The sequence below is a fragment of the Penicillium arizonense genome (genome assembly GCF_001773325.1).
Source record: "Penicillium arizonense strain CBS 141311 chromosome Unknown PENARI_contig001, whole genome shotgun sequence".
NCBI classification, from domain to species: domain Eukaryota; kingdom Fungi; phylum Ascomycota; class Eurotiomycetes; order Eurotiales; family Aspergillaceae; genus Penicillium; species Penicillium arizonense.
Window position 1 is genome coordinate 1,098,399 of NW_019173278.1, and position 24,493 is coordinate 1,122,891.

Genomic DNA, 24,493 nt, shown 5'->3' on the forward strand with positions numbered 1-24,493 from the left:
TTCATCCCGGCCCTTGAAGGTATAGACACTGAGACTGAGTCTGTCATAATTTATTCCGGGCTTAATATATTGCCTGGGCTGATGCTTCAAGCTAACGTCATATAACTGGGTATTGTGTTGTATGTTTGTGCTGACGTGTTCGCATCTATAAGCAACCGATGAAGAGTCAAGCTCGCCAGTTTAGTACAGTAGTTCAGGCTTTGTAAAATACAAAACTCTTATTAGGCCTATTATGATATCGTGGCTAGATAGTACGAGCTATATGATGTTATAACGGAGTGGCTTGTCAACTCTCTTTCATTTTTTCTATCCTTAAAACTCGGTACCAGTAAAGCAATATTAAAAATTCCGGGGTTCAAAGCATCCCAGGGGGTTCAAAGCATTCTGTTACCAGTAAAATAAACCAAAGGCTCGACAAAATCCAGCAATCTCTCTAACTAGCCCGGTTGCCAGGTCTAAAACTAGATAATGTTGAAGTTCTAAATTTGCTTCCAGGTTACAATGTTCCCTGGTCCTAAAAACAGTCTATACTAGGGCAACTCTGATTTAAAATTCATTTGACATTTGACATTGGATCCTAGGACCTTTCTAGATAAATGAAGGGTAAAGTCCTTGCCAATTGAGAGTTTCATTCATTGCAAAATAAAAGACCGATTGCCTCTTCTTATCGATTCATAATCGATTGAATACGGGTTAATGGCTTGAAAAGGCCAGATGGTCCTTGTGATTTGAGGCTTCAATAAACTTTCACTAGTAAAGATTCAATCTAGGACGGAGGATCTTAGGAATTCCATTTGCTTGATCTCCTATGACTTAGCCCTCGTACCATGGTGCCACATGGTTCACACGCCTTGTTGATCCTTTTTATTTTTTTTTAATATAAAAAGCGAGCTACTAATTTGGATCCTAATTTTGAAGAAGGACTCAGAAATTTACACCGTTGAATCTAACGTGGTTGCTTCGAGGATAGCTTATACAAGGCACAGGTTGTTGGCCACACCAGCGGTAAACCAACAGTCCTCATAGATTATATTTCACAAAACCACTTCAATCGACTTATTTATACTTTCATTGACCATAATCTAACATAAATCTTCGATATACCATCCACATATTGTTCATCCTTGATCAACCACCTCGATGGAATATGTCACATGACGCCGCGTTCCCTCGCGTCTCCACCTCACAAGAACTCGAGCAAGACCCCAACACCCAGCATGTCATGGATCCCATCCTAGATGGACTAAATCATGCGCAGCGTGAGGCTGTAACATCGTCTGGCTCGATTCTACAAGTGCTCGCCCCTCCAGGCTCCGGCAAGACAAAAACCTTGACCGCACGCGTCGCGTATTTACTCTCCCATCATGGATACCAACCACAGGATGTTATCTGTTGCACGTTCACAATCAAGGCTAGTCGTGAGATGCGAGAGCGACTCGCAAAGCTCATCGGCGAAAAGCTCGAATCGCGCTTGATCCTAGGGACTTTTCACTCTATTTGTCGTCGGTATCTGGTTAAATATGGGTACTTGATTGGTTTGCGGAAGGGATTCGGCATTGCGGACTCGGATGATACCCGCGCTATAATTAGAGTATGCTTTGGATTTATCGTTATCTATGTCTGTGATTTATCTCTAATTGCGGTGACAGCGGACTATCAAACGACTCAACTCGAGCATTGAACCCAAAGCGGCTCAAGGCCGTATCTCCCGGCATAAGGCACATGGTCTCACTCCCGAGGCCGTGGCCGCAAAAGCTAAAGCAGAGGAGCAGGAGCTAGTTGATATCTATCGCGACTATGAATCAGCTTTGGCGGCCTCCAATCTCTTGGACTATGATGACCTTCTTCTGCGCTGTGGGGATCTACTTCGCGAGCACCCACAGTGTGTCTCCAATGTGCAAGCTGTTCTTGTGGATGAGTTCCAGGATACAAATATTATCCAGTATGAGTTGATGAATCTGTTTGCATCGAAGAATAGACGGATCACCATCGTTGGTGATCCTGACCAGAGCATCTACGGTTTTCGCTCTGCGGAGATCCAAAATCTCAAGCGAATGCAGCGGCATTATTCCAACACGACCGTTGTCCTCTTGTCAGACAACTACCGATCTTCGGCGTCCATCTTGAACTCAGCTCAAGAAGTTATTGAGCAGGATACGAGTCGGCCTGCTAAGGCACTGCAGGCAACTCACACTTTTGGAACCTTGCCGGTGTTGAGAAAGCTCCCAAATCCCGGCGCAGAGGCGAAATGGATGGTGCTCGAAATCAAGCGTTGCCAAGCGATGACTGGTGGGCTGTTGCGTATGTCTGATTTTGCTGTCTTGCTTCGATCGGCTTCGCTGTCTACACAAATTGAGACAGCGTTTGGAAGAGCAGGAATACCATACAAGATGGTCGGGGGACGCAAATTCTTTGACCGGACTGAAGTCAAGATTCTTCTGAATTATATGAGAGTTGTCAGTCACACGGGGCATTCGGATGCGTTGTTGAATATCGTCAATGTTCCGCCCCGAAGAATCGGCGATGAGACGATCAAGCAACTGACGGGTGGCGCAGAAAAGGCCAATGTACCATTATGGGACTTTATCAAAGATGTCATTCAAGGCCGTCGTTCGACAGAGAAAAAGCTGCAAAAGGCGGCAGAGCAGGGACTCTGTACCTTAGTCAAGTTAATCGAGGCTTCACGACAAAAGTTGCAGGACTGTGAAGATGCATCAGCTCCGCGTGTTCTGATTGAATTCATCACGGAACGTCTCTCCTTCCAGGAGTACCTCATCAGGGCGTATCCCCTAGACGAAGACAGTCGCTGGGCGAACGTCAAGGAACTGATGCACCAGGCCACCGAGGTCGCAGCATTTGAAGAGGAGGAGGTTGACAAAGAGATGGATCTCCCTGAGATCGAAGGTGTAGAGCAACAACAGGCACATCCAGGCGAGGAGGCTCTCACTCGGTTCCTGGCGAATGTTGCGCTGGCCACCGAGATCACCACCAAAGAAGAAAAACAGGAGGGTGATCAACCCCAGGAAAAGGTCACCATCTCGACCATTCACGCTGCCAAGGGGTTGGAGTGGCCTGTTGTCTTTGTACCTGCTGTGTATAACGGAAGTATCCCCCACTCGCGTGCAGAGGTGGTTGAGGAAGAGAGACGATTGTTGTATGTCGCGATGACCAGGGCCCAAGCACTGCTGTATCTGAGTCTTCCGCTTCGACAGCCCCGACTAGGCGAAGGAGAGGATGGTTCGACGAATTTGACGCCCTTCCTTCCTCCTAAGTTGGTCACAACTCGCTTCCGATTAACGGGACCTTCACTTCACGAGAAAGTGGTATATTCCATTGCGGATATTCTGCGTCGCCCTCGCCCGTCTCTCGATGACATGTACAGGGGGCTCGCACTCCTTCCATCGACGCTGGACGACCGATGGACACCTGAGGGAGAGGAAGATCGCAGCAAGTTCGATGGTACATCTGCCAACGATGTTGACGAGCCAAACCCCAAACGACGCCGGTCAGACATGAACCAAGGACCAGGCTCGACTACCTACATGTCTTCTGCCGCGTATACTATGAATAACTCGACACAATTTACAGTCCCTACAACCATTTCATCAGGCTTTACATCTGCCCGAGACTACATTACAGCCAATCCAGAACCGCCCGCGGAGTCAGCATCCAAGTCCAAGCCTACTGCAGACTTCGCAGTGGCAAACAAACCGAGTGTATCCAGCAATGCAGCCCGCAAGGACGGCCTCACACAGGCCAGTATCTCCAACTTTTTCGGCGGGCCAGGGATCCAAAAGAGAGAGCCTGTCTTACCACAGCCACAACCATCCCGCAGGTACGGGCAACCGTCTCAGAGCCAATACCCAACGCAGAGCGTTCCACCGGCTCTATCGTCGCACCGTGTCCAACAACGGCCACTTCAACCATCCCGGCCCACGCTGGAACCGACCAACCAAAATGGCTACACGTGGATGGCGGCTCCATCAAGGCCAGGACCGAAACCGGCAAGGGAGTCGGTGACGCAGGAACAGACCGGGAATAGTGTTTCTGCAGGGACCGCAGGGACCGGGGCAAGCGAGGCGAAACCCGAGGCATCCACCCGTGGATTCCAGGCCGTGTCGACGTTTCACACGACGACCATGTCCATGGTCCAACAGGCACCACGACGGACACTTGGGATTCGACGGAGCATGAATGGATGGCAGGATCGGATGAAGCGAGACGGCGGTGGACATGTGAGCTGATATTATTTCGTGGTAGGCTAGTCGCTGGTCTAGAACGGTGACGATGTGGCCACGGGACTAGGTCAGAAGGCAGGCTTTCGCAATCGCACAGTTCAGCATTGCTAGGGAGCCTTCACTTGGGAAGTGATTGACCCAGGAAAGGGCCAGAATCTCGGTCTGGGATGGAGAATGACGCACATCCGTGCCCGATGAGGCTATGACTTGTTTACGCATCTATAGGCTGTTGGAGACTTGAGGTTTCATAATTAACTTATTTCTTGGTTCACATAGGGTAGAGAGGTCGATCATCCGCCTAATCATGTTAGACGCTATTGAGAATTGAGATGTCCAATAATTTCCCCAGTACTCCGTACTCCGTAATTAAGACCTGAGATTCTGGACCATGGTGGAGCTGAAGTTCCAGCGGTGAGAAGAGGAATTTCCCCCTATACAGGAGATATTAAGTCTACACTAGCCGCCATTGGCGCAGTTATGAGTAATGTAATGCGGTGAAGGGGACTACATGGTTACGAGGTAATTTAACTTACTACATACGTGGGTAAGTTAAGCCTACATACTAGGTAACAGACCAGTCCAATTGTCTCTATTTCTGGAGGAATGGCTGACTCATCATTATTGGCGCAATCTTACATGTCTCCTGAAGCCCTAGTAACATCCTCAGCTCACTGACTGGCTGCCCTACTTTCGATCCGCCCTATCCACCAATGAATAGCTCCATGGCGTAAGTTACCAGGCACCAAATACGTCAAGGGGCGATCCATTTTGTTAGAGCTGTGTTCCCCAGAGTGTAGATCGGGAGCTGGGAGCTCAATGGCCCTATACAAAAAGAAGTGTCGTCGCCCTCTGAGAATCATCCAACTCATAATCCACCCAACCACTCATATAATTACCATCTGTCGTCTTTTTTTTGTCTTTCTTTCTTCTTCGTGTCTCTATATATATCTTTGATTTCTATTCTCGTGTTATATTATCCGCACGCAGTTCAACACTGCGCGCTCCTCACGCCTAACGCCTTCTATATCATACCTCTTTTACCTCTACCTCTTTAATACCTTAATATCTACTTCTCCTTCTTCTTTTCCTCCGCCGTCACAATATTCAATTCCAACATGCCGCACAAAGTCAACGACTCCAACTCAACGTTGGCCAGCAGAGGCAGCGGCGAGCAAGTGGTAGCCACGGAAGTCCGGAATCTGAGTACGTCAAGGGCCCCTGTCTCCGATCTCCCAGAACCCAAGCTAATGCAGACCCCAGCAGCCAATCCCGTCCGCAAACCCCCGGTCATCGTCCATAACAAGGGTGGCCAGATCTACGACGAGACACGGCCGTCAGACTGGGACAAGCAACGGTGGAAATAGGCGTCTACATGGATCCTCCACATCCATATGGACCATATTGGCTGGCAATTGGGCAATTGGGCAATTGGAGCTAGGGCAAGACGCGGAGAGACACGTTACGCGCGCGAGTGCCAAAAGTGAGGCGGTGTCCCCCCTTTCTTTCACCGCTCAGCCCCTGACTGCCTGACTCCATTGGGACTGTCGCGTCTCTCTCGGATTCTTGCCGTTTTACCCTCATTGCCTCGCCAACAGATCCTTACTCTCCCCGGATTTTTGCCTTCTCCACCCTTGTATCATTATTGGAGTTTGTGGTTCTGGCGTTTTTACTGGTCGGCTTTTTTTATCTTGTTTCTCGACTCTCAGCTCTCACTCTCGACCCCCGACTCCCGACTCTCCTTTGAACCCTTGTTGTTCCTTGTCTATACTTCCTCTCTCCCCCTTTTCTCCTTTCTCCTTTCTTCCTTCTCGCCCTCTTTCCTCCTACTTTCTACCTCCCTTCTCGACGTTTCCATGGGTTACTCTTGAGACTAGACGTGCTCATTGTCGGCATGGATACCTAGCTGCTGCAAGGTTGTGCTGGCAGTGGGGCTCTAGTTAAAGGATTCGACCTGTTTCTTTTGTTTGTTGCGATGCATAGCGTGGGTTATTGGATCTAATGGATCTGGGTTTTATTGCAATGGAGCGAAATTGTATTTCTCGGCTGGAATGGCAGTGTTTGATTATTTTTGGGTTACTTTAATACTGGATTGTTAGAGTAGTCAACAAGTCTTCTTTTGGTGCCTTTATTATGGCCTTTTACACTATGGTTTCGTATTCAATCTAGGGTTGTATTCAATCTAGGGACATCACTAGATCATCAATAGACTTATTTATTTAAGGTTGAGGATCTAGGTTAACTGAGTTGGCCTCTGGTTTAGGTTGGAATTAAGGGTGTCCGTTCTTGATGCCCTCTGAGTATTACTTTGATGCTTCTCATCTTGCAATTCACACGATATGAAATTTTAAATGGATATAAATATTACTTGCGAGTTTCTATCTTTATTAAAATCAAGAACAACTTAAAAATGAACAATTTCGTTCATGTTGACAAGCAGAAACGCAAAGAATATATATCCACCAACTATACAATTTATCGTCAACAATCCCTCAGACCTTGGATTAAAGCTATATGTAGGACGTGCACACATACCAATTTACTTTTCTATCAACACAGAATCAGGTCCCTTGAATGGTTACTACCCTAATTTGGTGATATCTGTCTCAGAATGTGATCATACGACCATCGGCATCACACCCAACATGGTTGAAAATAAGGCAATGAATAGCGAGCCTGATATCCACAGCGGGGGCAAATGGTTAGTGGCAAATAACTCAGGGTATTCTTTTTAGTAGAATGAATGGTGGTATGGGTAATAATGGGAGTAGGAGAGCACGGATACAAGGCGTAGGCTTGGGCTGCATGCTTGATAACAACAAGCATGAGATACCTTGGTATTGCAGCATAAGCCACAACAGGGAATAGTAAATACCAAAGAACTACACATCTACATGTATAAAGAATTCAAGTTCACAGAAAATGGGATACAATTCAATGCCAAACGGCGAATCTAACAACCCACTCTGAAATCCACACAAAGGATCAAAAAAGACACCTCGCCACCCATCCCAGGTGAAAGAAAGGGACGGGCAGACATTGAGGGGCCATGTTTCAATGACTAGATACATAGGAAGAGGAGAGCAAAGGGAAAAGGAAAGAAGACATCAGATCCGACAAATGAAGATCAGGATTCTCTTTTCCTCCCCAGAAGACATATAATTTTTTCCGGGTTTTCTCACTTTTTTTGCTTTTTTTGTGACCTCTGCGAATAGCTTCTGACATGGATAGCGAGGCATCGTCGTGTCGGAAGGCATATTCGCGCTCATGCTGCGTGTGTAATGGCATTGTGAGCTGGGGGAGAGGCACATGAAAAACGGTTTGTTTTTTTTTCTGGAGGGGGGTTGTGGTGTAGGGGGTAATTGGGGAAGGGGGTTGGGGATTGGGAATGGGGAGTGCGATTGGGGGGTAGGCAAGGCAGCCATGCTGCTAAGGATCGTCGAGGGTAGGGGATATCAAATAGCGCAGCGCCAACTGGCGCGCAGCAGGACAAGAAGGGCCAAGGAATGTGTGGTGTTCCTTGACAAGAGAAGCGAAGATGAGGCGATGAAGTGGTGCGGTGATGGACGAAAAGAGCAAAATGCATTCTTAAAACAAATAAATCAACATGGCTCGCGCTCGCAATGCTAGATGGTCAAATCAAATGCAACTTTGACCCAAAACTGTTTGGGTATTGGAAGCAAATGGGTATGCAATTTTTAGAACAGGAAGTGAAAGGGCTGGTCTCGGCTTCGGGGGCACCGAGGTCGAATGCAAAGCGTAAAAAGATGATGATGACGCGATCAAAATGGAGGATATGGCACAGGTCGACTGCACATGGAGCATTGAATATTAGAACAAGTATCGTGGTGAATCAATGCGAGAAGGGACACTCCTTGGAGGCCATGAGGTTGAGATGAAGAAGATGAGCTGATGGAAATATGTGCAAGGACCAAATCACTTTTGGGTTGGCTTTTGCTTCCGTTGTCAGATTTACATCCCACCCGCATAGGTCTGATCCATTTCCATGTGAGTCGGGGCTGCAGGGAAGTGTTGGAGGGCGGCCTGCTGAGCCATGTACAAAGCTTCTTGGTGTTGCTGGTATGCTTCACTGTTCATGTATTGCATCTCAGCGGAAGGTGCTGGTGATGGCGAACAGCCGTGGACAGTGGGCATCCCGCGGGTCATGTCATGGTTCCCCATTTGTGCATGAGCATGCACGAGAGCCTCGTTCTCCGGGGTGATTGGTGGAGTGAGGTATCCATGGGGAATAGCAGTCAACTGCGAAGACTTCTGAGGGGTTGCAAGGCCCATCTCCCCATTGTAAGGCTTCGACTCGACAGGAGTCTCGACCGGAGGGGTGCAACGGGCATAGCTGGCCAAAGAAGCCTGGCGGTTGAGGAAGTGCTCCATGACCTTGGAGACACGCGAGTAGTGAGCCGAAGCATACTTGCGGGCAACGACGGTGGAAGGCTGGTGCAACTGTTGAGACAAGGCAACAAGGGTCATCGAGTCGTATTGAGAAGCCCAGTGGGTGTGACGAGGCTGCGGCCGGTTGAGGATGCAACGAGACAGAGCCAGGGCAGCACGAGCGAGCTCTGATGACTGCTTGGAGACAAAGTCACGGTGAAACAAGGCGATCTCCAGAATGTACAAAGCCATGTGTTCCACCTCGGGGTCGTAAGGCTCATCTAAGACGGCGTGCTGCAGGAAAGCGTCCACGGTCGGGTGTCCGATGGTCCAGCCAAGAGTCTGAAGGACATGCCACTCCATCTGAATGAACATGTCATCATCATAGAGCGAACAGCACATCGACTTCAATTCTTTGACAGTAGGAACGCGGTCCTTCTTGTCGTTGTACTTGGCCGCAATTAGCAGAGCTGCGCAGCCAACCAACTGATAGTGACGCTTATAGACGACACGCTTGGAGCAGTATCGGTCCAAAAGGTTGATCGCCAAGAACAGGGTGGATGGCAGGAGCTGGAACGCAGTGTGGGCCTCGATCAAAAAATCAAGAAGATAGGGTCGCATGAACCACTGGATTTCGGTTTGGATGTCGATGGATTCGACGTCAGGCTGAGTTTGGCTCTGTAGAAAAGATGAATCAGAATCAAGGATCGTGATAAAAGGTCAGTAAAAAAGGACAAAAACTTACATCCATCTCCAGCATATGGCTCAGGACATCATCCCGAAGCTCATCGCTGGTGAGTCTGGACAGCTCGTCGGCCATGGCGTACTGACGCTCACGAGCAAGGAGCTTGTCATGTTCCTGCTTCGCTTGACGTTCAGCACGGATTCGAGATTCCATTCCGTAGTCATCCTCCACGAAGAAAGTGGAACAAGGACGGTAGTTGCGGTGGTAATCCATTGTCAAAAAGGGTCGAAGTATGAGGTGCGTCAAAGTATTAGCTTTGCGGAATTCGAATGAAAGGAAGTCTGTAGAGATGGCTCCGGACAGACAACGACGGAATTAAGAGAGTGACAGTCGTGGAATTAGTAAGAGAAATGAATGTAGAGTTGAACAATTAATGAATGGGCAGCGTAAGAGACAATAGTCCAAATGCTGAGGTGAAGGCCGGAGGGGTCCGAGGTGGAAATCGTCGAGGACAGAAGCTGAGGTAAATTATGATATTAGCGGGGGCCGGCGTGGAGCATTAAAGATTAATAGTAAGATGAGAGATCGGTGAAGCAAAAAGAGAGGGTGGAAGAGACTGTGTGAAGTGAAAGGCTTGGTAGAGGAAGTAGGAGGGCAAAGTCATTTGATATCCAAGAGAGGTAAAGGGCCATCACTCTGAGAAAGTACTAACCCAGATAGGAGCCTTCGGACAGAGGGCACAATGCAACCCTTACCGTAATGGCAAGACTGGCATCTAGGCAGGAATGATCCGTTGAATCGGGATTCTGATGGATACCAAACAGAGAGATGAAGGACGAGTGAACGTCTTCACCCCTAGGCCAGTGTATTCTGCGGAATGTGGAGTGAAGGAGGATAACCCTATGAAGGGGGTCAAGATCAGGGGGTGCGGTCTTGAAAGAGGAATGATCCGAACGTACACTTCACGGATTAACGGATGAATGAACAAGTCTCAGTGAAGAGATTGAAAGAAGTTCGACGGGAATTGAACGACTTGAGATTATCTCCACGTTGAAGAAACAAGTGGATCTATTCAGAAGTCGGAACAAAATCTGATCGATAGGCAACAATGTCAGTCACTCAATTCAACGACTGTTCAATAGACAATGGGAATGATTGTCCAGGTGCAGCCTAGAGGTATTTGCCAGGCCACGATCGTAACCCCGACATCCGGCATGTGCAGCAAGAGTACAAGATTTGCGTGGACCCCTTAAATTCTCCCACTGGAGATATAGCAGCAGTTCGTATTGGATAGCTGGACCCTGGGTAGACGTAGCCTGTCAAGCCCTAGAGGTGCATTCCACGGCATCTTTATTGAAAACATAATTTCCCGTCTCCAAGGACAGCCTTTATCGCTCCATGAACTGTTACCCCCTATATCCAGTATATCCAGCATCCGGCTTGTTGATCATTCTGACGACTCAGGAGGTATATCTGGTCGGGGCAGCACACACTTGGATATACGGAATCCACAAAACCATGCCCTGTGGGCCAATTTTTCATGCACACCGACGAAACGAATTTTTTTGCACCCCATCCACATTTGGATATTGAACGGTCTTGTCGACTCTTGTCCGGGAAAATCGAGTATCGGTGGCTGGTCTATCCATCGGGGGCGGTTCGGGCCAGGGCCTGACATGCACAAATGAACTGGAAAAAATGAATTTACTCACCCAATGTATAAAACCAATGTCGACCAAAAACCGAGATAACTCAGAATTCGTATCAAATGTCAATCCAATGGGTATACCACACTGTCGCTCGTCTAACCGGCAGGAGCTGGAACAGGAGGGTCCAAGGGTCGTGGTCCGGGGGATCAGGAGGGCACCGGCGGACAGGTCGGAGGGATCGCCGTTTGAGTTAACAAACGTCGAATTGGAGGGAGGTCAAGGTCGAAGATCGACTCGACAAGAGTGGTATAGCTGAGATTGACTGGAATGTCAGGACAGCAAACCGGGCTCTAGGGACTCCGCAAATTGACAGGGGAGGTAAAAAGGGGAGAGAAGAGGTGTGAAGAAGAGAAGGAGAGAGGTACAAGGAGGAGGTTTTTGACAATCTCTCTCCAGGCGGGTGTGGAAGGGAGAAGAGAAAAGGAAGAGGTTAAGAAGAAACGGAGATACACCTGTGGACAGTACGGTAAAGTGGTAAAGTGGAGGCTGAACCAACTTACCGTATGGGGATAGCGGTATTTGCCTTTCGGGTACACCAGGGGAGTATTTTAGATGAGTGATTTATCTATATTATAATTAACAGACAGGACCAAGACAGGAACATATGAACTATCCAGGAACAGGCACAGGCACAGGCACAGGTACAGGTACAGGTACAGAATATTACTATAGTGTATAGAATATAGTGAAACTGTTGCGTTTTTGGCCGTATGCCGCGACCCAGTCATTTTCCAAGACATGGTAATATTCCCCTTTCCTGCAAGGCCTCAATTCCCTTCCCTATGACAGAGACACTCTGATACACTCCTGATCGACAAGGCCCCCAGTAATCTTTTGGAACTCCGATACGGTCGCGTTCCAGGGTCTACATTTACACATGCAGTGACTGGTCCAGAAGCCACTGACTTCGCGTCTTTCCCCCCATTCGCGTCAGCCTACGCTTGGCTCTAATTGCCCCCGGTAGCCCCGAGGCCTCCGAGCCTCTTTGTCCTCTCTCTATGTGGGGGAAGTTCCGCAAAAGCAGGTTCTTGCCTCAGCACTAATTTCGGCCTCCACAGTCTCCGATTCTTTGGTTACGGATACTGGTTCTACAATACTAGTAGCTTTAGATTAATGGTCGTGCTCCCGGTCTCATTGTTCACTTTACATTTTACACTTTGTGACACGCTGGCGACTTAGATAAGGTTCGTAGACATCTCAACTGGAGAAAGTATTCAATGACACTCGGAGCTTTTATCATCCTTACTTCCATCTGGGAAGTTGACTCCAGCCACTCGTTGATGAGTCGCATCTCCACATGAAACTATATATGCGACTCGACCGTTTCTCAACTGTTCCTGTTGAACAACACTCGACATGTACATCTCCTGTGGGGTTAGGTTTCAAGGAATGTGGTCGAATAATTCTAACGTTATAGCGCCCTCCGTCTGAACCGGGGCAGTTGCCGAAGCAATGATCACCCTATCGCCAGAGGATTCCGCCTCGTGCAAGTAAAGGGGAAGCGATAAGCGAGGGCATGGAAAGCAAGGGACACTTGAAATGAATGAACTTGAATGATAGACACGGGCAAACAGTAGATCACCTTCAATTGCACTGGGAACTGCCGCATGCCAGGGACTAGAACACTTTTAATTTGCATAGTTGATTATGCTTGTTTCTCGGGAATGTATCAGCTGCATAGAGGAACACGACTAGTTCTCACAATTATGAGAGGCTTTCCTTGGACGAGACTGGCACCATGCAATACGCCGATCAAATGTCGACCCCCTTATCCAAGCCATCTCCTTTCGGGCAATGGCCTGCTTACTTGTATTCTAGAATTCATGATAATTTGCACACATTACGACATTCACATATACTATACTGTACACTGCTGTACAACGTAATATCAAAGACCCAAGGATCCTGATTCTGTCCTACCCATACACGAATCTGATACTCCTGTATTCAAAGAAAGCAAACTCGACACGCCGATCTGTTAGAGCCAAGGAAACAATTGGACTAAACACGACCTTCACAATAGTGGCCCAAAGCAAGTAAAAAAGGCAACCAAAAAAAGAAAAGGGGCGGCTTCGGAACAGATACAGTATGCAGAGAGTACGTAGTCGCAACGGGGGGCGCCCATCCCAAACTGCAAGCAACAAGTCTCATCAAATGGGCAGAAGTACCAGTGCCCACAGAAAGCGTGCCCGAATGCCTTGGAAACTAGTACCTGGCCGATGCGTTTCCGATGCGCGCATCCGGCGCACATACCATGCCCCCAATTGAAAAAGGGGAAAGGGGGGATGAATCGGCGCACGTCAGTCATGCAATGATTGTGTCTGTCCCCTGGCTCTTGTCTCGTCTTGGGGTTCAACTGCCGACAGTATCGAGCCATATCAGACAGTATCTAGGGGGCGCATTGCATGTTTAAAGCGCGCGCATATGGCAGTGAGCGTGGTTTGAGTCTGGACTGGTCCGGGACCACTATTGGCCCCGGACTTCTTTAGCTTTCCGGGTCGGAGATGTGGTAATTCTATCTATTTTTGGGGCTTGGGCTTGGACATCTTATTTGGTGTTTCTTGCTTTGTTTTCTAGTTGGTTCCATGGGTTTGCTTGTTGGTCAAGTGGTTGGTTGGCTGGTTGGCTGGTTGGTGAGTGGTTTGCTATAAGCGCTTGAACTTCCTTGGACTTGAGAAGGGATGGGTGATCCTTGGCTTGTTGGTTTCAAGCAAGCACGGGATATCACCTGCTGGTATACTCTAGGGCTGTACTGGTCTTGAGGGATGCTTGTCTGTGAATAAGCAAACTTAAATGGCCTGTCATCGGTTGGATTTCCCAATGGCTGCTAGTCTGACTCGCTCCATGGGGCGTAGTATAGATTGCCTCCCCTTGCGCATGACTCTGCAAATCAAAAGACACTGTTCTTTGTCCCTTTGGTTCAGTCTCATGTTGCTTATTTCACTTGCATTGTTCCTGCGTTGGTGTTCAGCTCTGCAAGGGAGTGGTCCTTCTGTGATGCTGATGAGCTCAGAATCCAGGAGTCCCTTGGTTCATCCTCTCGGACTCTCGCATCTCATGTAGATTGGTGCTGGTCTACTCGTTTGCATGTGAGCGGTGTGGATTCGATCTTGGGAATCCTATTGGATTGTGAACTTGTATGTTTTGCATCAATCGATACCTATATATGCACCTATGTATCTCGTACTGTAGGGCATGCCAAGTGGATACTTGACAGATTCTAAACACACAATACAAGTGTCTATTCCATATTCCAATTGATATCTCTGATACATCCCATACAGAACGAAACCAGTTCCGAGACTTGGAGTAGTCCATACTGGACTGGTATAGTACAAGAAAGGACATGTGGAATCATACAAATTGCAAAGGTATCAACCATGGAAACGGTTTTTCTCCTTCCGAGTAACCAAAACTCCACATTTTCACAACGGTTATTCAGGGCCGTGCCGGGATGTATCAACCATGGTATGGAAACATTCGATTCGCTTCAGCTTTGTCTAGCATGTTCTCTACACTGTTTTTTCGATTCCGCCCCGCTCTGTTGGGCAATCTTCCGCTCCACTGTCTTTGAGAAAACGAGGCGGAATCGGGGCGGATGTTCGCGGATACTGTACGCACAAAGACCAGTCTAGGGTGTGAATTTAGTGGCTTTCTCAGATTGAGTAAATGGCTGTTTTCTAGTATGCGTTCTAGTGGTTTCAAATAGCTAAATTTATCATCTCCTTAAGTTTAAACAGTGCTCAAATTACAGCTTTTCCCAAATTACATTATAAATTAATTTCATCGTATACCTTTTAAATACTGTGAATCAAATGGCATTTCGTAAATCACATCTTTCAGTGCGTATCGGAGGGAAAAGCCGAGTTCATGACCGGTGAAAAATTGACGTTTCGCCCCTCTGCGGGGAGTATACAAATGTCAAGTTTTTCTGCGCTTAATAGTGGGAACCGATCCACTGTTTTTTTCTTCCTTTTGGTCTTTAAGCTGAGGAAATTTCCGGGTGGTGGACAAGCTGCATAAAGCTCGGATTTGATGTCATGAAGCCCCAAACACCTAGCCTGTGCTTTCTTACATGTACGTACCCTTAATTTCCGAGGTCGGTTCAAACTAGCACGCTCTAACAACACCAGGTTCGGGGAGGTCTAAGAAAGATGTCGACTATTTTCATTCCAATTTCATTCAAGTGAAGTGCAGTTTGGACGTTTGTGCAAGATCTTGAATCTCTACAGTGTGAATACAGTAAAGACGCTAATTACACACAGAAGGTTGAAAGAGGCCTAATTAGGTAAAGCTCGGCTTTACAGCTTGACTGGGGCAAGCGGAGGCTCAACCATGGTTCGCTGGTTTTTTTTGATTCCCCACCCATTTTAGAGATTTGTCACTTTGTATACACAGCTTCAAACATTGTAAAGATGTAGACTAACGTTATGTTGCCGGATCTGATCTGATTTAACACTCATGTGTTAGCATTGACACTTTCCAGGTAATCGGAGCTGTAAGGCTGCTCAATACGTCGCTAATCCTGACGGGGCTTAGGGCAAAAACACAGTGGGGAATAGCCGCAGCGTACAGTACCACTTGGAGCTGTACCGGCTATACACTCTCAGCTATCCGAAAGAGGATAAATTGGGTGAGAAACACGAAACACTCCGAAAGCCAGACTAGAACTTAAAGACAAGCAGGTCCCTACAGGAATACGAATAGGATTGGCAATTGCACGCCTAGTGTCCCATGTGTGTATGCGTTAGTGGTATTTGGGCCTCGGCAGGATTCAGTCTATGCCGTCATCAGGTTCGCGTCCCACAGTTGCGCGTTCGGGGCAATAAATAGTTCCAAAGTTTGCAAATTAAAGATGCCTATCCCTGCCAAAAAACGGAGTGTCAGGTTTTTTTCCCATACTATATGTGTCAAATAGCATGGATCTTGCCTTGGAACACATGCCCTCTTAACACCAATTTGATTTCCTTTTCCCGTGGCGCGAATCCTACTAAACTCTCTGGATCGCGTCAATTTGGCATTGCGTTTATATTTGCCGATCCGCTATCTTTGAAGTCTAGAGTCCTCACAGCCCAGTTTTAGAAATCAATGCCTATCTCCGAACAGCACGCGATCTGGTTGGGGGCGGGTCAGGTCGACAAATAATATTCCAGAGGTCGTTCTACGGGCTATCGACCGCCGAGTCCGCTCTGGAACTCTAGACGGGATGCCCTCAGAGATCGTCCATTTCAGCTGGGATCGAACCCTAATGTGGAGCTGGCTAACTCCTCCCTAGAAACGAGAATCAAGCATACGAGATTCACTCTAATTGAGTTCGATGATCCCGGCTTTGCGACAACCCTCTCCAGGCCAACCATATCCCCAAGGTTAAACGGATCAAAGGCCTCAGCCGTGGCCATTCTTCCCTGAACCCAGCCGAACTATCGATCCCATGCGCCCGGGGTAGCGTCCGAGCCCATGCTGACAAGGGGGGGTAGCCACCCCTCCCCCATTCGCAAATGGAATCCCGACAATGACGACCCGTGAGCCAAAATCTAAGAACATATGCATGTAATTGGGATGATACGAGCCGCTCGATCAGGCCCTTCATGGACAACATCCGTGGTATGACCTTCCCCTCCTTCATCCCGTTACAGATTGGCCAATAGCGACGCCCGGATTCACCTCAGCCTTTCCTGTCTTTTAGCTCGCCACTGCTCATCCAGTGAGATGTTGCAGCCGCCATAGGATGTGGGCTGTCCTCTGCATGCCAGAACCTATCAGAAAGCTCATCTGCAAGTGTTCTTGAAAATCTGATACATAGCCAAAGCAGGACGGGCTACCCTTCAAGTCAGCCACACCAGACTATAACAAGCTAAAGATGGCTGTCTTCTGACGTGGCAGCCGGTTGATGGCCCACCTCCGCCTTCAATTCAAGGAATCCTGACAGGGACTTTGATGGCCCCTGCCAACTGCATTGAGCTATTGGTGGACGATTGACGCTCGTGGCACATTTCGTCAATCTTTCGCTGACAGGTTCAGCTGAGCCTGGCTTTTTCGCTTGTTGATGCTTAAGCTCCCTTACATTTGGCATGATATATTGGCCTTGAAGAGCACAATGCATTTCCTGCCACGCCATTGAAATTTAATACCGGGCTACAGACTGACTGGTCTACGTCGGTACCCAATGGTGCCGCTGGGCCCCTGGTTTGAATTATGACAAGGCTTGGTTTGTATGTCGGTCAGTAACCGCTTGCTGGTCTATATGGGTGAATGATAGAGTTGACCGCTTCTGACCGAGGGACATTTCCTTGATTTTTCCCTGATGCCGAGTTGGCCATGAAATCAAAGATATTACACAGCATCTGTAATGTCGCACAAACATCATGTTTCAAAACATCGGAGTCTTTGCTGGGTATCTGGACACATTGTTGACTGGTACTTGATAGTGGCGGTTAATAGCTCCATCAATTTTTCGGAAATTCCTGTCGTATCTTCCTGTCTTCTCAGCATATACTCAAGTCAGGTCTTGACTTTGAGACCATGTATAGGACATAGTATAACGACTTTCTCCCATATCTTCCGGTAGCCCCTCAAGAGCTCACTAACTACAATATACGGCTGTATGGCCTCAGATACAATCATAAATATATCAATTTACTTAATTTTTCATGAATGTGAGTGCCTCCGATGAATGTTGAAGGCCTGATCCACAAGGCATCAATATATTTGGATGTTTACACGTGATCTCGGGGAAAATATCCTGAAAAGCCAAGATATTCCGGCCGCTAAAAATTATCTACAGAAAAAAAAAGCGGCAGCGCATCAGTCGCAACAAAAGCTTCGGCACCACGCTCTAATATCTCCATTGCGTCTACGAGATGAGTGTTTAAAGGCTGATACCACAGCCTAAGCTGGAATAATCCTGAATTGTTATTCAGCACCACCGTCCGATTTACCTCGTTCCAATACTCGCAGAGCTCACAGACTTCGAAGCCTAAAGTACCAACCATGGATATCCACCGTTGCCGATTCGTTTCCTACAACCCGCAGGCAATCAATGCGCTTGCATTCTCACATCCCCCTTCCGCAGACCAAGCAGGCCGAGGCGTTTCCACCCTCCGACTCGCGATCGGCCGTGCAAACGGCGACATCGAAATATGGAACCCGATGCGTGGAGCCTGGTTCCAGGAGACTGTGATGCGTGGAGGCAAAGATCGGAGCATTGAAGGACTTGCATGGACCCTCGACCCCATGGAGGACGGTCCCAACGGCTCCAAGGTTCCTGGCAAGCTGCGTCTATTCAGCATTGGATATTCCACCGCCGTCACCGAGTGGGACCTCGAGAACGGTCGTCCACTACGCCACTCCAGCGGCAATTACGGTGAGATCTGGTGCCTTGCTGCGCAGCCGCGCTGGCAGGCGACTAAGCGGGGCAAGGATGGGAAGACCCTTCTTCCCGCCGAGGGCGAGTTCATGGGTCAGCACCTTGCGGCTGGATGTGCGGATGGCTCAATTGTGATTTTGTCTACTGCCGATGACGAGCTTAAGTTCTTGCGTTTGATGCGTCCTTCGACGAAGAAAGCGCGTGTGCTTAGCGTTGCTTTCCAGAACCGCCACACCCTTGTCGCTGGCTACGCTGATAGTTCCATTCGTCTATTTGATATTCGTAATGGTCAGCAGTTGAGGACGATTTCGCTGGGAAAGGGTCCAACGGGTGGTCCTAAGGAGCTTTTGGTCTGGTCTGTGAAGTGTCTGCCGGATGGCACTATTGTCTCCGGTGACTCGGCTGGTGAAATCCGCTTCTGGGATGCAAAGAACTATTCGCTTGTTCAACGGATACAAGGTCACCTCGCCGATACACTTGACGTGGCTGTGAGTGCCAATGGCGATACTGTTATCAGTGGAGGTGCCGACCAGAGGACGGTTGTCTACCGCAAGAAGGAAGGCGAGAAGGGCGATAAGAAGAGTCGCTGGGCAGAAGTTATGCATCGTCGCTACCACACTCACGATGTCAAGACCTTTGCTGTCTACGAGACCAAGGAAATCAGTATCGCCGTGTCTGGAGGTATGTTGAAAGGGCTCCGTGAACCAGGTTATTCATGCAATGCTAACTGTTTCGTTTAAAGGTCCCGATGCCACACCTATCGTTCTGCCTCTGCGTGAATTCGGAAAGGAACACCACCGCAAGCTTTCCAGCTTACCACAGATCCCCCAACTTACCTCCGCACCCTCGTCTCGATTGGTTATGAGTTTCTGGGATAGGGAAGTCAGTCTGTGGCGTGTGTCCCGGGGCCCGGCCTCTTTGCACGAGAACATTGATGGCCAAAGGCATAGACTTGTTGGAAAGGTGTTGATCCAGGTATGTGGCTTTCCAATCAGTATAGCATACGAGAGACCTAGTCCTGACCATTACCTCTCTCTCCAGGGTGAAGAGAACATTTCATCAGCAATGCTGTCCCCAGACGGCAAGACACTCGCCGTCGCAACAATTGCTGAAGTGAAGCTGTTTGCCATCCGTCGCCGCAAGGGCGATGAGAAGGGTGCCCTGCGTATCCAAAAGATCGAAGTCCCCAAGGCGCTTTCCGACGACGGTGCTCGCCTTGTCACTATCTCCCCAGATGGTCGCTGGGTTTCTATTGTCCGTCCCAACAGCGAGGTCTACATGGCACGGATCCAGCCCGCCTCCGCGCCCACCGAGAAGAGCCAAGTGGCACCGCAATTCGCGAAGCTCAAGAGAACCACACGGCATGTACGACACGAAAAGGCCACCCACGGAACACTGGGTGAATACGAGAAGACGATACGATCTGTGGTGTTCTCCGATGATAGCAAGATTCTGGCTTGTGGTGACCTCTCCGGTTGCATCGACACCTGGGTGCTGGGCACAGAGACAGGGTCCGGTGCAAACGGTGCAGTGAAGCGGAACGGAGCCGCAGAGTCTGACGACGATTCATCCGATGACGAGGACCAGGATGTCGCGTTTGAGGGCGAGCGCTGGACTATCGCTGCTACCGAATCACCAATCCCCCGTATGAAGTCAGGAATCACCTTGTTGTCTTTCCGCCCCAAGAGCGCTCCCACACAAAAGCTTTTGGCCAACGGCACGAATCAGTCGGAAGAGTCTCGCTTGATGGTACTCACAAGTGAACATCAACTCATTGAATTCGATGCTCGCGATGGAAAACTATCCGATTGGTCAAGACGCAACCCCAAGGCATACCTCCCCGCCGAGTTCCGGGGCGTCAAAGACAGAGCCATGGGCTGCATGTGGGATCTCTTCGAGGGCCGCGAGCGTCTGTGGCTATACGGAGCGTCGTGGCTTTGGATGTTCGACCTCCTCCAGGATTTCCCCTCCCCCGAGGAGGTCGAGGGAGCCACCGAAGACCCGAAGAGTCAACTTGTCAAGGCCTCCAAGCGAAAACGCGAGGCACAAGACGATGATGAAGAGGAGCGGAGGAAGCACAACACCGGCGCCGGTGACCGGATCCAACAGTCACAGATGGACATCCACTTTGGAACCAAGGTCCGCAAGATTGTCGGCAGTGACGAATCGCAGGGCGAGTGGGTCGCATTGGACAAGGAGCGTCCCCGTGTTCCAGGTGAGGATGACGAGGCCTACGAGTACGATGAGGCCTTCGCAGCCAGCAACGAGACAACCCTGGCCCGTCTACGACGTGGAGATGGAGCTGCAGTTGAAACTTCAACTCCCCAGAAGGGATCACGGAAGCGTCAATCCCTCACTGCTGCCAACGGGGCTGCCGATACCCCGAAGAAGCAGGTGGAGACTAACGGCGCTCAGCCTCCGCGTCGGTGGTGGCACACCTATAAATACCGGGACATCCTGGGAATCGCACCCCTCAACAACTTGTCGGACGACGGTTCGGACGAGGGATCCAGTGGGCTCCTGGAAGTTGCCGTGGTGGAGCGGCCGATGTGGGATGTGGAGCTGCCTGGTCGTTATGTGAAGGACTATGAGTGAAGCCAAGAGATGTGAGATGGTTTCTGTAAAGAAAAAAAGGATGCAGCTGATTCAGACGTGTAATTTGGTCATTTGAGCATTACTTGGAGGAGCGCATTTACCGGCGCCTTTTGTACAGGGATTTTGAATTGATCTGAAAATAGCTAATGACTATATTCCCTGTAACCTGGTTCATATAGTAGTGTACTCCGTAGTGACCTGACAAAGGAAGCTCGGGATCTTGTAGTGACGATTGCGGCCTGAGGCAACCCAGTGGTTTTAAGTCCCGAACTCAGTTCACTTGACTTTGGAACCTTCCCCTAAACACTGCTGGATCCGAGAAGTCCTAAACGTATTCTCACTTGCTACTTATTCACTTGCTCTCACTTGTCCGCGAATCCCCGAAATCTCCAATCCGCTTATCGGCTTATCGTCAACAACGTCAGCTGGACGACGTCCCTCTCTCTCCCCCTCCGTAGGCCACAACAAAGGCCCTGGATCACCTGTCATAAACCCACTTCAAAGAGCATAACCTCTCATCCAAGGAGACAAGGAACTAGGTCGTCCCTCCCGAAACGAATCCAGGGCGGGGCAACTCCAGATCGAGGAAAGCAAGCCCAACAAGCTGGCCCCTTTTCAATAAAACGGCCCGCATATCCCCTAGAATCAGTATCAGTATCAGCTCTGCTGCTTTTTCGGACTCACATCCCAGGATCTCTCAACTTCACTCCAGACCCTCACAGAAGCACACCTCCCTCCGCCCGCCAGTAACCGCAGCCAGCCTGCACAACTACAGCCACTATGGGCCTCTCATACAACGTCTACTTGACTGCCAACAAGATATTCGGGTGCAAAGGGTGCAAGACCCATTTGGCAGATTACAATGATATCATCAGTCGGGTATGTGCCTCTTCTCACACTACTATCCTGATACTTTTACTTTCCCCGCACCTATGAGGAAAGGCCCGCTGCTAACCCGCGACTCTCTTTTCGATCCATATAGAACTTTCGAGGTCAGCATGGAAAGGCATACCTCTTCAACAACGTCGTTAATGTCACGGAAGGCGAGGCCGTCGATCGCAATATGACAACTGGCCGACACATTGTCCGCGATATCGCTTGCAGACAGTGCAAGGAAACGGTAGGGTGGAAGTATGACAAGGCATATGAGAGCAGCGAGAAATACAAGGAGGGCAAGTTCATTCTTGAGGAGGAGTTACTGTGTGTCGTGTGCTAGTGGAGGTCAACCCTCCACTTCGGGCGACTTGCAACTCTTGAGTCTCTCGGTGTTGATCTTCGATACGGGCACTTGACGGCCCATTTTTGCTCTTTTGAAAGCGCGGGTTGCATTTATGAGCATCATGATTCTATTATTATTATCAGACTGGTTCTTGCGGCTTGCTTGCGTTGTGCTTTTTTCTCTTTCCAGCTCTGGTGTTTACAACTGGCGTTCCTGGGCATTTGGTTTGATTTGATTCCTAGTTTCTCTTGGGCCTGACGAGACTGGGATGGGCTATTTGCAGGACTGCCTCCTGGCAGTGTTTATATAGCTTTGAATGCAGTTTGATGGCTCATCACTCTCCCGCGTACCGTCGTTCCGTAGTTCTTGAAGGGGCCATGTTCTCTAAAAGTCTGTCTCTTCACACTACTTCAAACTACAAGTCTCCCGGAATTTGGGAGCTTGCAGCTGTATTGAAAGAGCCGCCTTTCGCTTCTAGAACCATCCCGTAGAGAAGCCGGCTCGACCTATATCCTATTCCGGCATCATCTAGCAGTGGAGACAAAACACAGTGGACATATCGTACCAGCCCCACCAGAACAATTCGCACAGAAGTCCGAGAATGAAGAAATTGCTCAATAGAATTATCTTCCTCTCTCGGATCCAACTATAAATTGGTCGTTCGATATCGAAGAAAAAAATTATCTCCGACACGAAACGGTTGACTAAGGGCTCCCCCACTATTGCCCCAAGTAAGTCTCTGCTAACTGCCGAAGGCCTTTCTCTAGTACAAAGAGCAAGGGCACAATTGATTAATTGAATCATTCAGAATGGCTGCTACTACTACCTCGGAATCTGGCATGATGCAGGCTGTTATCTTCCACGGCCCTTATAAAGTTGCTGTTGAGCAGAGGCCCATTCCTAAGGTGCAGGACCCTAACGATGTTGTGGTTAAGGTGGGATATACTGCGCTTTGCGGAAGGTGAGATTGGTTATTGTTCATTTTGAGAAGAAAAAAAATAGACTTCAATTCTAATGATATCTGCTTGTAGTGAGCTGCACATGTTCCGTGGCATTGAGCCCGCTGGAACCGGCTTTATCATGGGCCATGAGTTCGTGGGAGAGATCGTTGAGTTGGGCAGCGGTGTGAAGAATCTCCAGAAGGGTGACCGTGTCGTTACTGCGTTCACTACTTCTTGGTAAGGAACTTTTCCTCACAAGGCACATTGACAATATGCGGCCCTAAGATATGGCCTTCGCGCTGACATCATTATAGCGCGGAGTGCTTCTACTGCAAGCAAGGGTGGTCTTCTCGCTGTGAAAAGAGCAGCCTCTTTGGATGTGCAAACCTGGACGGTGGACAGGCTGAATATGTGAGTCTTACGTGCCAAGCTGGTGTATTCACTGATGCTAACCCAACCAGGCCCGCATCCCCAATGCCGAAGGCTCCGTCATGAAGGCCCCTGAGGGCGTGGACGAGAAGTACCTGGTGCTCATGGGAGACATCTTCCCCACTGGATGGTTCGCAGCCAACAATGCATTCAAAAACTCCACCCCGGAGCAGATTGCTGAGCAGACTGTTGTCCTCATTGGTTGTGGACCCGTTGGTCTCTGTGCTCTCATCAACGCGCTCGAGTACAAGCCCAAGCATATCCTGGCTGTTGACTCGGTCCCGTCGAGACTTGAGCTTGCCAAGTCTCTCGGCGCTGAGCCCTGGAACTTCCAGACAGACCGTGCTGGTCTGGACAAGCGTGTGCAGGAGTTGACGAACGGCCGTGGTGCGGACGCTGTTATTGAAGTGGTTGGCTTGAGTCCTGCTTTGCGCACTGGGTATGAGTTGTTGCGTCCTTGGGGTACTATCAGCAGTGTTGGTGTTCACAATGGCGAGGTGAGTAGCTATCCTCTAGATGGAAGTAGTGTCGCTAAGACAGTTCGGACAGATTCCCTGGAATGGGGATGATGCCTATTCTAAGAACTTGACCGTTCAAATGGGTCGATGTCCTGTTCGATCAGTTGCACCCCAGGCTCTGGAGGTGCTGAAGAACAACCAGCATAAACTTGGGTGAGTGATGCTGCTGTTTGATGTTGGATGTTTTCTAATGTTTGAATAGCTTCATGCTCGATAAGGTTATGCCGCTTTCGCAGGCGGTGGAGGGCTATGAGCTGTTTAACGCGATGAAAGTGCAAAAGGTTGTATTCCTAGCTGGACAGTAGAGTAGAAAGTAGAACTGAACAACTGAAGAACTGAAGAAATGAAGAAATGAAGAAATGAAGAAATGTTCACACTGAAGTCATCCGGACCAGAGATACTCGGTT

General features: G+C 49.0%; 6 protein-coding genes across 6 annotated transcripts; 5 read left to right on the plus strand and 1 right to left on the minus strand.

Moving 5' to 3' along the window:
- Positions 1–1,147: 1,147 nt before the first annotated feature.
- PENARI_c001G03481 (ATP-dependent helicase) lies at positions 1,148–4,244 on the plus strand (the record flags this gene model as incomplete). Its single annotated transcript, XM_022626391.1, has 2 exons — positions 1,148–1,591; positions 1,650–4,244. The coding sequence occupies 2 exons, from the start codon at positions 1,148–1,150 to the stop codon at positions 4,242–4,244; spliced, it is 3,039 nt and encodes a 1,012-aa protein (XP_022494032.1).
- A 1,109-nt stretch (positions 4,245–5,353) lies between these two features.
- Positions 5,354–5,602, plus strand: PENARI_c001G04849 (uncharacterized protein; the record flags this gene model as incomplete). Its single annotated transcript, XM_022626494.1, has 2 exons — positions 5,354–5,441; positions 5,499–5,602. The coding sequence occupies 2 exons, from the start codon at positions 5,354–5,356 to the stop codon at positions 5,600–5,602; spliced, it is 192 nt and encodes a 63-aa protein (XP_022493055.1).
- A 2,605-nt stretch (positions 5,603–8,207) lies between these two features.
- On the minus strand, positions 8,208–9,582 carry PENARI_c001G05675 (uncharacterized protein; the record flags this gene model as incomplete). Its single annotated transcript, XM_022626579.1, has 2 exons — positions 8,208–9,302; positions 9,370–9,582. 2 exons carry the CDS (start codon positions 9,580–9,582, stop codon positions 8,208–8,210), a joined length of 1,308 nt encoding a protein of 435 aa, XP_022493695.1.
- Positions 9,583–18,008: 8,426 nt separating this feature from the next.
- ura7 (small subunit rRNA maturation protein UTP4) lies at positions 18,009–20,979 on the plus strand (the record flags this gene model as incomplete). Its single annotated transcript, XM_022627058.1, has 3 exons — positions 18,009–19,065; positions 19,127–19,359; positions 19,426–20,979. The coding sequence occupies 3 exons, from the start codon at positions 18,009–18,011 to the stop codon at positions 20,977–20,979; spliced, it is 2,844 nt and encodes a 947-aa protein (XP_022493270.1).
- Positions 20,980–21,759: 780 nt separating this feature from the next.
- PENARI_c001G00798 (putative Yippee zinc-binding protein Moh1) lies at positions 21,760–22,195 on the plus strand (the record flags this gene model as incomplete). The annotated part of the gene is made up of 2 exons (XM_022626187.1): positions 21,760–21,858; positions 21,962–22,195. The coding sequence occupies 2 exons, from the start codon at positions 21,760–21,762 to the stop codon at positions 22,193–22,195; spliced, it is 333 nt and encodes a 110-aa protein (XP_022493227.1).
- An 812-nt stretch (positions 22,196–23,007) lies between these two features.
- Positions 23,008–24,391, plus strand: PENARI_c001G07779 (alcohol dehydrogenase family protein; the record flags this gene model as incomplete). Its single annotated transcript, XM_022626747.1, has 6 exons — positions 23,008–23,159; positions 23,230–23,376; positions 23,454–23,550; positions 23,601–24,065; positions 24,118–24,239; positions 24,289–24,391. 6 exons carry the CDS (start codon positions 23,008–23,010, stop codon positions 24,389–24,391), a joined length of 1,086 nt encoding a protein of 361 aa, XP_022493754.1.
- Between the last annotated feature and the right edge of the window lie 102 nt (positions 24,392–24,493).